Raw genomic sequence first — 11,618 nt, forward strand, 5'->3', positions numbered from 1 at the left:
CTTCCCGCGGGATCCGCAGCGCAGAGGCGGGAAAATATGAAAATAAACACAAAAAGGCAACGCAAAATGTGAAAAATAAACAAATCTGCATTGCAGAAGTCTCAAAAGTGAAGATCGCGGAAGCTTCAGCTGGGTTTCACTCTGCGCGCGCGGTGTACAGACACCCCAGAACTTGCAGCTGCTGGCAGAACAGCAAGTTGCAAAACTTGAATTCCGGAGTTTCGGCGGGGAAAAGGTTCATTTTAATCGTTTTAATCATGAGAAGTTGAATTTTTTGTTTATTTTCGTCTTTGCTGTCTTGAAATGGCGCAAATATGAGCCGCGTGCTCGGGTTTCTGCTTCCGTGTGCCGCCTGCGGCTTCGGCGTCGGCTGGGCCACCCGCAGCCGCCTTTCTTCCGCCGCCGACTCCAGCTTCCGCAAAGACTCCGCAAAGAAGTCCTTTGGGAGTTTTAAAAAGAAAGAAAATGCTTTTAAAAGACCCAACAGCTCCCTTTCGGGCTGCTGGAGCGACGCCGCTGGCCTCGCCGTCCTCCACAGACTTGTCCTCAACTCCAACTCCATTCCAGACTTCTCCAACGCCTTAAAACAAACTGCATGCAAACGCATGCAAACCAGGGGCTTCAAAAGCCTCACAGTCCTTTCTCGCCCCCTCCAGGGGGGCCCCCCACCGGGGGGGGCCCCCCAGGGGGCCCCCCAGGGGGCCCCTCAGGGGGCCCCCCAGGGGGCCCCCCAGGGGGCCCCCCAGGGGCCCCCCACGAGCACCTCCTCGGAGGGGGCCCCCCAGGAGGGCCCTCAGGGGGCCCCCCAGGGAGGCCCTCAGGGGGCCCTGGAGAAAGAACAGGAAGGGGCTGGTGGTTGGGATTATGCAGGCGCTGAAGTGGTAGTTATAGAAGAGTGGCTGGACCCTTTTGCTGCAGCAAAAGCTTTAAAAGAAAAAGAAAAAGAAAAAGAAAATAAATTTAATCAAAGAGGGGCCTCTTTGTGGCTCTGTTTGCTGCCAACTAATTGAAACCTCTGCTGCTGCTTTCAAACCCCTTCCTCTTTGCTTCTTTTCGCCTCCAGGACACTCTCGGTTTAGGGTTTAGGGTTTAGGGTTTAGGGTTTAGGGTTTAGGGTTTAGGGTTTGGACAGCGGTTGGCGGGTGTTTTCGTGGGTCTCTGGAGTGTACGTACACCTCAGCTCGTAGCTCTGCTCCCTGTCTGAAGAAGAAAAAAGTAAAAGAACAAAAGTGGCAGCACAAATAAATAAATAAATTAATTAATTAATTAATTAATTAATTAATTAATTAATTAAACAAATAGAAATAAATAAATAAATAAATAGAATTGGAAAGAAACCAGTTTCTTTGGAAACAAAAACAAGAATGCATGCATGCAGAAAACGCCGTCAAATATTTTATCGAAATATACTTTAAAGTGCAAATCCAATTAGTTGCCTATCTGCACACATTATTTATTTATTTATTTATTATTTATTTATTTATTTATTTATTTACATATTTATTTATTTATTTATTTCTTTATTTGTTCATTTATTTATTTATTCATTTATTATTTTGTTCAATTGTATTTGTGAAATGGATTTGTAAATTTGCGCATTCTGATTTTTGAGTCTGCAAATGCGTTCACATCAACTTCCAAAAAGTGGAAAGAAAAATAAAAAAAGACGAATAAATAAATCAATCAATAAAGAAACAAATTTATTTATTTATCTATTTATTTATTTATTTATTTATTTATTTATTTACTTATTTATTTATTTATTTCTTTATTGATTTATTTATTTGCGTTTAAATGCTTACTTTTATTTGGGAGTCGATGGGGTGTACAGACACCTGCGCATGCATGCAGCTGTCTGTACACCCCAGTGCATGCAAATGCTTTTTGTGAAAACTTTTTATTTAATTCTTTTTGTGCAGAATTGGCTGCCACTTAGAAACATTTAGTTCAATTTGTATATTGTTGTCTTTTTGAAACCCTCCAAACCCTAAACCCTAATTTGTAAACCCTAGGACTTCTTCAGGGTTTCTTTTCCACTCTTAAAGGCCTCAGGCCTTCTTTTCCCGCGTGTAGGGTTTAGGTTTTCTAGGGTTTAGGGTTTGCTACTCTTGAGGGTTTAGTAGGGTTTAGGTTTTCTAGGGTTTAGGGTTTACTAGGGTTTAGGGTTTGCTACTGTTTAGGGTTCAGTACGGTTTAGGTTTTCTAGGGTTTAGAGTTTACTAGGGTTTAGGGTTTGCTAGGGTTTAGGGTTTGCTACTGTTTAGGGTTCAGTAGGGTTTAGGTTTTCTAGGGTTAAGGGTTCGCTAGGGTTTAGTGCTTGCTAGGGTTTAGGGTTTGCTAGGGTTTAGGGTTTACTAAGGTTTATTGGGCACTAAAAGGGCCTATAAATAAACAAAATATATTTTTATATATTTTTATTTACATTTATGTTTGTATTATATTTAAATTTATATTTATATTATGTTTATTTTATGTTTCACTTTATTTTTACATTTATTTTATATTTATATTATATTTATATATTTATTTTTATTTTATATTTATATCTTTTTATATTTATGTTTTTGTTCATAGAAATGTTTCAACGGCTTATATTTAATACACATTACAAATGCAAATAAACAATTATGTTATTTATTTATTTATTTATTTATTTATTTATTTATTTATTTATTTATTTATTTATTTGTTTATTTATTTGTTATTTATTTATTTATTTATTTATTTATTTATTTATTTATTTATTATTTATTAATTTATTTATATATTTATTTATTTATTTATTTATTTATTTATTTATTTGTATACAAATGCAGAAAGGCGAAAATATTCTTTTTCTTTCAAAATATTTTAATCTTTTCCCCATACGGCTTCTAAACCCTAAACCCTCATAAACCCTCGTAAACCCTCGTAAATCCTCGTAAACCCTCGTAAACCCTCATAAACCCTCATAAACCCTCGTAAACCCTCGTAAACCCTCGTAAACCCTCGTAAACCCTCGTAAACCCTCGAGGCTGTGTGTCTGTTCGGGTGTCTTACTTGCCTTCGCGTCTCTTCTCTAAATTGTTTTTTATTTTTCTTTTTTCTCCTTTTTAATTTTATTTTTCCTTTTTCTCCTTTTTAGTTTTACTTTTTCCATTTCTATTTTTCGGCTCTTTTGCAGTTCCCCGTCTCTTCTCGTTTGCTTCCTCTTGCATCAGTAGGTCGCTAGCTAGCCAGCTAGCTAGCTAGCTGACTAGCTAGCTAGCGACTAGCTAGCCAGCTGATTAGCTAGCTAGCTGACTAGCTAGCTAGCTGACTAGCTAGCTAGCTGACTAGCTAGCAGGCTAGCTACCTATCTGGCTGGCCAGCCAGCTAGCTCGCTAGCTAGCTAGCTAGCTGCAGCCATGACAGGGTAGCTAGCTGGCTAGCTAGCCATCCAGGAGCTCGTTCATCCAGCCTCCGCGCCAGCCCCAGACTCGGCTAGCTAGCTAGGTAACTAGTTAGCTAGCTAGCTAGCTAGGTAACTAGCTAGCTAGTTACTTAGCCGGGCAGCCAAGCAGCCAGATGCTCCGCTAGCTAGCTAGCTAGCTATTTAGCTAGCCATTTAGCTAGCTAGCTAGCTAGCCAAGCATTTGGCCACTTAGCCAAGTGAGTGGGAGCCTGGCCAACATGCAGCTACCTAGCTAGCTGTCTTCTTTGCCCAAGCTAGCCATTTGGCTAGGAAGTTGGCGAGCTAGTTAGCTCGCCACCTAGCGTAGCTAGCTAGCTAACCAACAAGGTAACTAATTGACTAACTAGCTAGCTAGCCAGCTAGCTATTCCTCCTGCTAGCTAGCTAGCTAGCTTCCTAGCTAGTTGCTCCGCTTGCTAGCTAGCTGGCTAGCTAGCCGTTCCTCCAGCTGTTTCTGTAGCTAGCTTGCTAGCTAGCTATTGCTCTACCTAGCTAACCAGCTATTGCTCTAGTTAGCTAGCTGGCTGGCCAGCCAGCCAGCTAGCCAGCTAGCTAGCTAGCTAGCTAGCTGCGCGCGAAGGCAAGTGAGAGGAACAAGAAGCCCTGCGGGTGGGCGATTGAAACGTGTTGGTCTCGTTTTGAGTTGATAAATAATTGAACTTTGAATTTTGAATTTTGGATTTCCTCCGAGTTGTTTGCTGCGCGTCGCGCCAGCGCTAAAGGAGGAAAAAAGAAAGTGAGCTTTTGCCTTTGAGGAAAACAACGAACAAGCGAGCGCAAGAAACGGGGTGTACGTACACCCCAGCGCCGCGGCGAGTGGCGGGGTGTACGTACACCCCGGCGCGGGGGCGGCGGACGCGCAGTCAGAAGCACCGAAGCGCTGCGAATTGAAGCCAGGAATTCATAAAAGTGTTCAAATAAACAAATGCAGGAGAAAATGTGCAGACTCATTGTCTTTTTCGTGGTTTGAGCTGTCCATACACCCCAGTGACTGCTCGCGGCTCCCGCAGCGCGCCCGCTCCTGCGTTGCGATCCGGCTCGGATTGAGCATATTATATACAAATGACGGAAATAAAAGCGCAAAAACTTTATTATTTTTTGCATTTCCTCCACAATGAAGTATATAACATGCAGAAAAGAAACAAACAACGCATGCTTCTTTCGGCGCTGCAGTCGCCGCTCCTCGGCGGTCCGCGGTTCCTTGACCGGTTGAAGGAATACCCCTTTATTTCGGCTCGTTTTCAAGATTTTTTGCATTTATTTGCATTTATTTGCATTTATTTGCATTTATTTGCATTTATTTGCATTTATTTGCATTTATTTGCACTTAATTGGCCATTTTTTCACCATTTTTCCGCTTTTAAACCCTTTTTCCCGGATTTTCTCCGCTCTTTCCTTTCACCTCAGCAGCAACACACACAACGCGGATGCTGCAAACAGGGCAAGCGCCTGGGGCGCCGCTGCGAAGGCGCCAGAGGCCTGCAAAAGACAAATAAATAAATAAATAAATAAATAAATAAATAAATAAATAAATAAATAAATAAATAAATAAATAAATAACAAAACAATTCAGTTAATTAATTAATTTAATAACAAATAAATGAGTAATGATTGATAATTCAACTTTAATTAGAGGGGTCCCACTATTAGCAGAGGGAATATAAAGAAACTGAAGAATTGCTACAAAACTTTCTGCTGCTGCTAGTGCTGCTGCTGCTGCTGCTAGTGCTGCTGCTGCTAGTGCTGCTGCTGCTGCTGCTGCTGCTTTTCCCCTACATAGCTGAAGTGTTTCCTTATTTCTTTCTTGCTTTTGAAGGGCTGTGTGAGCGCTGGCTAGCCACCCTGATGAAATCAACCGTCAGCTAGCTAGCTAGCTAGCTAGCCAGCTAGCTAGCTAGCTAGGTTTCTAGTGCCTGTTATGACCTGCCTATTATCATCCGCCCGCATCTAGCTAGCTAGCTAGCCAAAAAGCTAGCTAGCCAGCCTGACAGTCAGCTAGCTAGCTAGCTAGCTAGCTAGCTCTGTATTTTTCTAGACAGCTAGCTAGCGCTGAAGCGAGCTACCTGAACCAGTGGCTAGCTAACCGACTACGAAGTAACTAGCTAGCTGACGTCACAGCTGGCTACCTTAAACGCCAGCTAGCTGGCCAGCTCAACAGCTAGCTAGCTCTCTAGCTAGCTAGCTAGCTAGCCATCTAGCTAGCAGTGCAGTTATCTAGCCACGTAACTAGCCATTCAGATATCTAGCTAGCTAGCTATCTAGCTAGCTAGCCACCTAGCTAGCCACCTAGCTAAGCATCTAACTAGCCATATAACTAGCCATATAACTAGCCAGCTAGCTAGCCAGCTAGCTTGCCAGCCAGCTAGCCAGCCCAGCTAGCTAGCCAGCCAGCTAGCCAGCCAGCTAGCTAGCTAGCTAGCTAGCTAGCTAGCTGTGGGGCTTCTCACCAGGGCCTCGACGCTCATTTTGTTGACTTCTTCGACTTTGATGTATTTCTCCAAACTCTCCAAATCGATGCCGTCCGAAGAAGACACAATTGCCACTTCGACCTTCTCGCCCTCCTCCAAGTCCAGCGACTCCACTCCCGACTCCTGGCCCAACACCAAACCCTAAACCCTAAACCCTAAACCCTAAACCCTAAACCCTAAACCCTAAACCCTAAACCCTAAACCCTAGACCCTGAGCTCTGGGCCCGAAGTCCTACGCCTTGGCTTCTGCTAAGGAAACGCTGGAGTCGTCCACGGAACGCCAAACCCTAAACCCTAAACCCTAAACCCTAAACCCTAAACCCTAAACCCTAAGGGCTCGGCCCCAATCCCTTGAGTCTGTGCCGTACCACTTCAACCGCGCTGACGGCCGTCGCTTGCTGCTGCGAGAACTGCTGCTGCTGCTGCTGCTGCTGCTGCTGCTGCTGCTGCTTCACTTCTGTCATTTCGTCTGCAACAGCAAAATACTTTTTCCAAACTTCTTTGTAAGCTTCATCAACCACTTCAGAAAACCTCTCCGCCAGCACTCGGTGGTTTACAGGCTGCGCAAAAACACACTCCACAAACCCTAAACCCTAAACCCTAAACCCTCGTCCCCACCAAACCCTAGAAAAAACAGCATTATACACACCACTCAACAAACCCTAAACCCTAAACCCGCGTCCCCACCACAAACCCTAGACCCTGAACCCAAAACCCCAACAACTCCATGCCTCCTAAACCCTAAACCCCAAACCCTAACCCCCAAACCCCAAACCCTAACCCCCAAACCCCAAACCTAGCCCCCAAACCCTAAACCCCAAACCCTAACCCCCTAACCCCAAACCCTAAACCGTAAACCCCAAACCCCAAACCCTAAACCCCAAACCCTAAACCCCAAACCCCAAACCCTAAACCCTAAACCCCAAACCCTAAACCCTAAACCCTAAACCCTTGCGGACCAGGTCTCCCGTGAAACCCTCAGTGACAGTGCCGTCTTCAGCCATCGTGCAGTTATAAAATTCGGCGAAGTCCACGCGAGGGTTTGGCAGCAAAAGAGTCAAAAACTTAAAAGAAGAAACAATAAAAGCTTGCGGCAAAAACTGCAGCCAACCCACGTACACTTTGTCCCTGAGACGCACGCAAAGGGTTTAGGGTTTAGGGTTTAGGGTTTAGGGTTTAGGGTTTATGGTCTGGGGGTGGGGTTTAGGCTTTGGGGTTTAGGGTTTGGGGATTAGCGTTTGGCGCCGTGTGCGCAGCAGACACAGCAATGAAAAAGCTGCACTAGGGTTTAGGGTTTAGGGTTTAGGGTTTAGGGTTTAGGGTTTAGGTCAAGTAGAAGAGCAGCAGGAGATATATTTAAGCTGCGTGGACTCTGCAGAACCTCAAGGAAGAAGAGGGTTTGCAGCAAAACCCTAAACCCTAAACCCTAAACCCTAAACCCTAAACCCTCAGGCTCACGTTATATCCGTGTATCCTGCCTTAATGGCTTTTTCCAAACCCTCAAGATCAGCAGAAAAAGTGAGTTCTTTATTTTCATCAACAGCAAAAAACCTCAGAGATCTGGCCATAGTTTCCAGGCGTTCCCGAATGGACACTGCTGGTGCTGCTGCTGCTGCTGCTGCTGCTGCTGCTGGTGCTGCTGCTGCTGGGGCTGCTGCGGGGGAGGGCGGGGAGCCGCCTTGCTGCTGCTGCGGAGCAGCAGGTGCAGCAGCAGCGCTAGTCGGTGCTGCTGCTGGTGCTGCTTCTGGCGCTGCTGCTGCTGCTGGAGTTGCTGCTGCATCTGAGCCCCCGCTGAAGACAGTTGGTGCTGCTGCTGCTGCTGTCTGGGGTGTCTCGACAGCTGGCAGTGCTGCTGGCGCTGCAGGAGGAGCAGCAGCAGCAGGAACAGCAGCAGCAGCAGGAACAGCAGCAGCAGCAACCGGAACAGTTGCAGGAGCCGCAGGAGCAGCAGCAACAACAGGAGCGACAGCAGCAACAGGAGCAACTGCTGCTGCTTGAGCTGGGACGGCAGCAGCAGCCTGCGGCTGCTGCAGCTGCGTTTGCTGCAGCTGCGGCTGCTGCGGCTGCTGCTGCTGCGGCTGCAGCAGCAGCTGCTGCTGCTGCTGCGGCTGCGGCTGCGGCTGCACTGCAGGAGCAGTCAGGTAGGCTGTTGTTGCTGCGTTCGTTGCTGCAGCAGGAGTTGCTGCTGGCAGCGTCTGCGGGGCTGCTGCAGCAGTTGTTGCTGCTGCTGGTGCTGCTGCTGCAGCAGCAGGCGCAGCACCGAGGACAGCTGCTGCTGCTGGGAGCGCAGCAGGAGCTTCGTTTTGCTGCTGCTGCTGCAGCAGCGCGTCCTGCGTCTGCAGGAAGACCGTTTCGGGCTGTTCCGCCGCAGCGCCTGCGCCGCTGCTGCTGCTGCTGCTGCTGCTGCTGCTGCTGCTGCTGCTGTGCCTCCTGTGGCGCCTTCTGCCGGAAGGCATGACGCTGAGGAGGGCCATTTGGTCTTCTCCGTCTGCTGCTTTTGCTTCCAGTTGAGAGAAAATGGAATTAAGTTTTGAAAGTTTGAATTGCTGCAGCTGCTGATGAATTGCTGCTGCTCTGTCGAGGAAGCCGTCTTGCTGCAGCAGCTGCTGTACGTACACCCCAAAGGCGTCCACTGCAGCAGCAAAAGCAGCAACAGCTTCGTTTTGGCTGTCTTCGAAGTCCCCCCGCAGCACGACAACGCTGCCAGCAGCAAAAACGTTGCTGCTGAGAGCAGCAGCAGCAGCAGCAGCAGCAGCAGCAGACCCCTCCTCCTTGCCCCAGCCCAAGGCGCAAAAGAGAGAAGTTAATTCTCTTCTTCTTTTCAGCAGCACAGCTTTGATGTCTAAAGAGTGGAAAGCAGCAGCAGCATCTGCTGCGCTTTGCTGCAGCTGCTGCAGCAGCGCAGCAGCAGCAGCGTAGGCTGCTGCCAGCTCCGCGTCCAGCTGCTGCTGCTGCTGCGCTGCAGCGTACTGCTGCAGCAGCAAACTTATTATCCCAGGGGCCCCCAAGTGACCCTGCCAGTTCTGCAGCAAAGTTTGCGTCACTGCCAAAGACAAAATGCAGTTCTTTGCTTCCACAAAAGACCCAATGAGTTTCTGGTACTGGGGGCCCCCGCAGCTGAGCTGGGGGCCCCCTGCTGCTGCTGCTGCTGCTGCTGCTGCTGCTGCTGGCAGCTCGCACAGCGCCGGGGGGGCCTCCGAGTGCATGCAAACTTGCTTGTTGTCTTTTGCTGCTGTCAACTTCGCCAAAAGCTGCACCCAAGGAGAAGTCGGGTGCTGCAGACTCTCCAGTTCCTGCTGCAGCACAGCAGCAACTGCTGCTTGGCCTTCGCAGGCTTCTTCGGACTGCAGCACGGCCTCCTCGTCTTCTGCTGCAGCTTCCTCCGGCCCGCTGCTGCTGCTGCTGCTGCTGCTGCTGCTGCTGCGGAGGGAGAGCTCTGCAGCAGACAGCGGGGACAAAGAGGAGGCCAGCTGCGGGCCCTGCCGCTTAGCAGCAGCAAACGGGACCAGTGGACCACTGGTCAGCAGCAGAGCTGCCAGGGAGCTGAGGGCCAGCAGCCCGCTGCTGCCGGGCAGCCGCATCCTCGCGGGAGAAGCAAATAAAAGAAAGAAAGAAATAAATAAAAGAGAAAATAAAAGAAAAGAAAGAAATAAAACCAGAAAAGAGAAATAATTCAAGTTTTTATGTCCCAAAGGCAAAACAATCCGCCCAAACGCCGGCCGCCCGCAGCCACTACCTGCAGCGCAGCAGCAGCAGCAGCAGCAAACACGCAACAGACACGCAAGTTCTGCTGCTGCTGCTGCAGTCCAGACACAGCAATTCAAAAGCTTTCAACAACACAAATAAACAGAAATGATGCAGCACAAACGCGCAAGAGCGCCCCCGCTTCCCAAGTCCGAAACTTGAATTTCTCTGGGGTGTACAGACACCCGACAATCTGCAGTGCCGCAGCTTTTCAGGTGTACAGACACCCCAGCACGCGCTGCGGAAACCGGCAGCAAAAGGGCCCGCGCTGCGCTGCTGCAGCAGCAGAGGCCAGCAGCAGCAGCAGCAAGGTGACCAGTGGTCCACTGGTGCCCGCAGAGGGGGAAAAAAGGCGCGAAAACAAGCCCGGAAAGCTGAAATATGCTGCTGCTGCTGCTGCTGCTGCTGCTGCGCTGCGAGGGGGGGATCCGGGGGCTGATCTGCGCACCTGTTGGTACAATTGGGAAGCAAAAGAAGGGAAAAGGAGAAAAGAAACTGAAGGGAATTCGCGAGAAGTGGAATATCTTGAAATGGCCGCAGGAACAGCATCGACGGCTTCCCGCTGCGGCGCTGCGCAGGAGCGGCGCGAGCTAGCTGGGGAGGAAAGCAAACTGCCGGCGCCTTCGGGGAGAAAAAGGAGAAATATAAATTGAAAAAGAGAAAGAAAGAAAGAAAAAGAACGCAGAATGAAGACAAAGGGGAAAATTCAAAGAAGTTGAACGGCGTGGGGGAGTGGCCACTGGTGAGCCGCTTCCGCCGCGCTGGTCCGTTTTAGCCGCAAAGCTTCAACAAGTTTTTCCGCGAAAAGATTAAGGCTTTCTAAAAAGCCAAAACGGGAGAATTAAAAGGAGAAAGAAAGCTCTAAAAAGTCCTTCTTTGTGTGCCGCTGGGCGGCGCAGCAGCAGCAGCCTCAGGCTGCTACTGCGCCTCAAATGCGAACACAGCCGTTTCGCCGTTTATTTCCCTTTTTCTTTCTTTCTTTTCTCCTTCAAACCTTTTAAACTTCATTTAAATTCCAATTCCGATTATGCAAACCCAGAAAGCAGCAAAAGCCCGCCCCAGTTCAAGTGTGTTGCTGCGCGCCTCCGCTACCTGCCGCTGTGGGTCAGCAGCGCCAAGCCGCCGATTCCACCATATTTCGCCGTTTTTCTTCCAAATTAATCCTTTTAAATGCATTTTAAACTCATTTCCGAGTTTTTCCTCCTTTTTAATTGGAAAAAGAGCCCCGGGAAAGCGCCTAAACAGCAGCAGCACGCAGAGCTGGTGGCTGCATCGGCGCCACACACGAGCGCTGCAGCAGCAGCTGCTGCAAGTGCCAAAATAAAATTAAAACAAAATAAAACTTTAATAAATGAATTTCTTTTTATTTAAAACCTCAAAAGGAACAAACTTGCGGGCTTTTTAACTCCTTTTTTGCTGCTGCTGCTCGCAATCCATTCAAATTCAACTTTCAAAAGATCCATTGAGTGGAATTCAACTTCACTTCATTCTGCACTTCTCCCCCAGCCTCGCCCTCCACCTCTTTGAAATCACAAATAAAATAAATTTCCAAAAAGACAAAATCTTCTTCAACTTCATCTCCAGAAAATCCTCAAGTTGCTTTCTTACACCAAACAGTTCCCCAGAGCCTGCACAGGCCTCTGGGGGCCCCCAGGGGCCCCCAGTGGCATTCAGGGGCCCTCCGGGGGCCCCCGGGGGCCCCCAGGGGCCCCCGGGGAACGCCAGGGGCCCCCAGGGGCCCCCGGGGGCCCCCAGGAACCTGCACTGGGGGCCCTCAGAAGACCCTAGGGGCCCCCAGGGGCCCCCGGGGGCCCTTGGGGGCTTCGGGGGGCCCCTGGGGGCCCCAGAAGACCCTAGGGGCCCCCCAAAGACTTTGGGGGCCCCCAGGATTGGCAGCTCTTTAAATGCTAAAGTGAAAAGTTTAGAATTGTTTTTGTTTGGAGTTTCCTAAAAAGAAGAATTCAAAAGCTTCTG

The 11,618-nt window shown here is 48.7% G+C and overlaps 2 protein-coding genes across 2 annotated transcripts; both read right to left on the reverse strand.

Annotated features, from left to right (window-relative positions):
• Positions 1-136: 136 nt before the first annotated feature.
• On the reverse strand, positions 137-562 carry ENH_00021480 (hypothetical protein; the record flags this gene model as incomplete). The annotated part of the gene is made up of 1 exon (XM_013579511.1): positions 137-562. The coding sequence occupies one exon, from the start codon at positions 560-562 to the stop codon at positions 137-139; it is 426 nt and encodes a 141-aa protein (XP_013434965.1).
• A 6,792-nt stretch (positions 563-7,354) lies between these two features.
• On the reverse strand, positions 7,355-9,481 carry ENH_00021490 (hypothetical protein, conserved; the record flags this gene model as incomplete). Its single annotated transcript, XM_013579512.1, has 1 exon — positions 7,355-9,481. The coding sequence occupies one exon, from the start codon at positions 9,479-9,481 to the stop codon at positions 7,355-7,357; it is 2,127 nt and encodes a 708-aa protein (XP_013434966.1).
• Between the last annotated feature and the right edge of the window lie 2,137 nt (positions 9,482-11,618).

The sequence above is a fragment of the Eimeria necatrix genome, genomic scaffold, assembly GCF_000499385.1.
Source record: "Eimeria necatrix Houghton genomic scaffold, Enh_scaff174, whole genome shotgun sequence".
NCBI classification, from domain to species: Eukaryota; Apicomplexa; class Conoidasida; order Eucoccidiorida; family Eimeriidae; genus Eimeria; species Eimeria necatrix.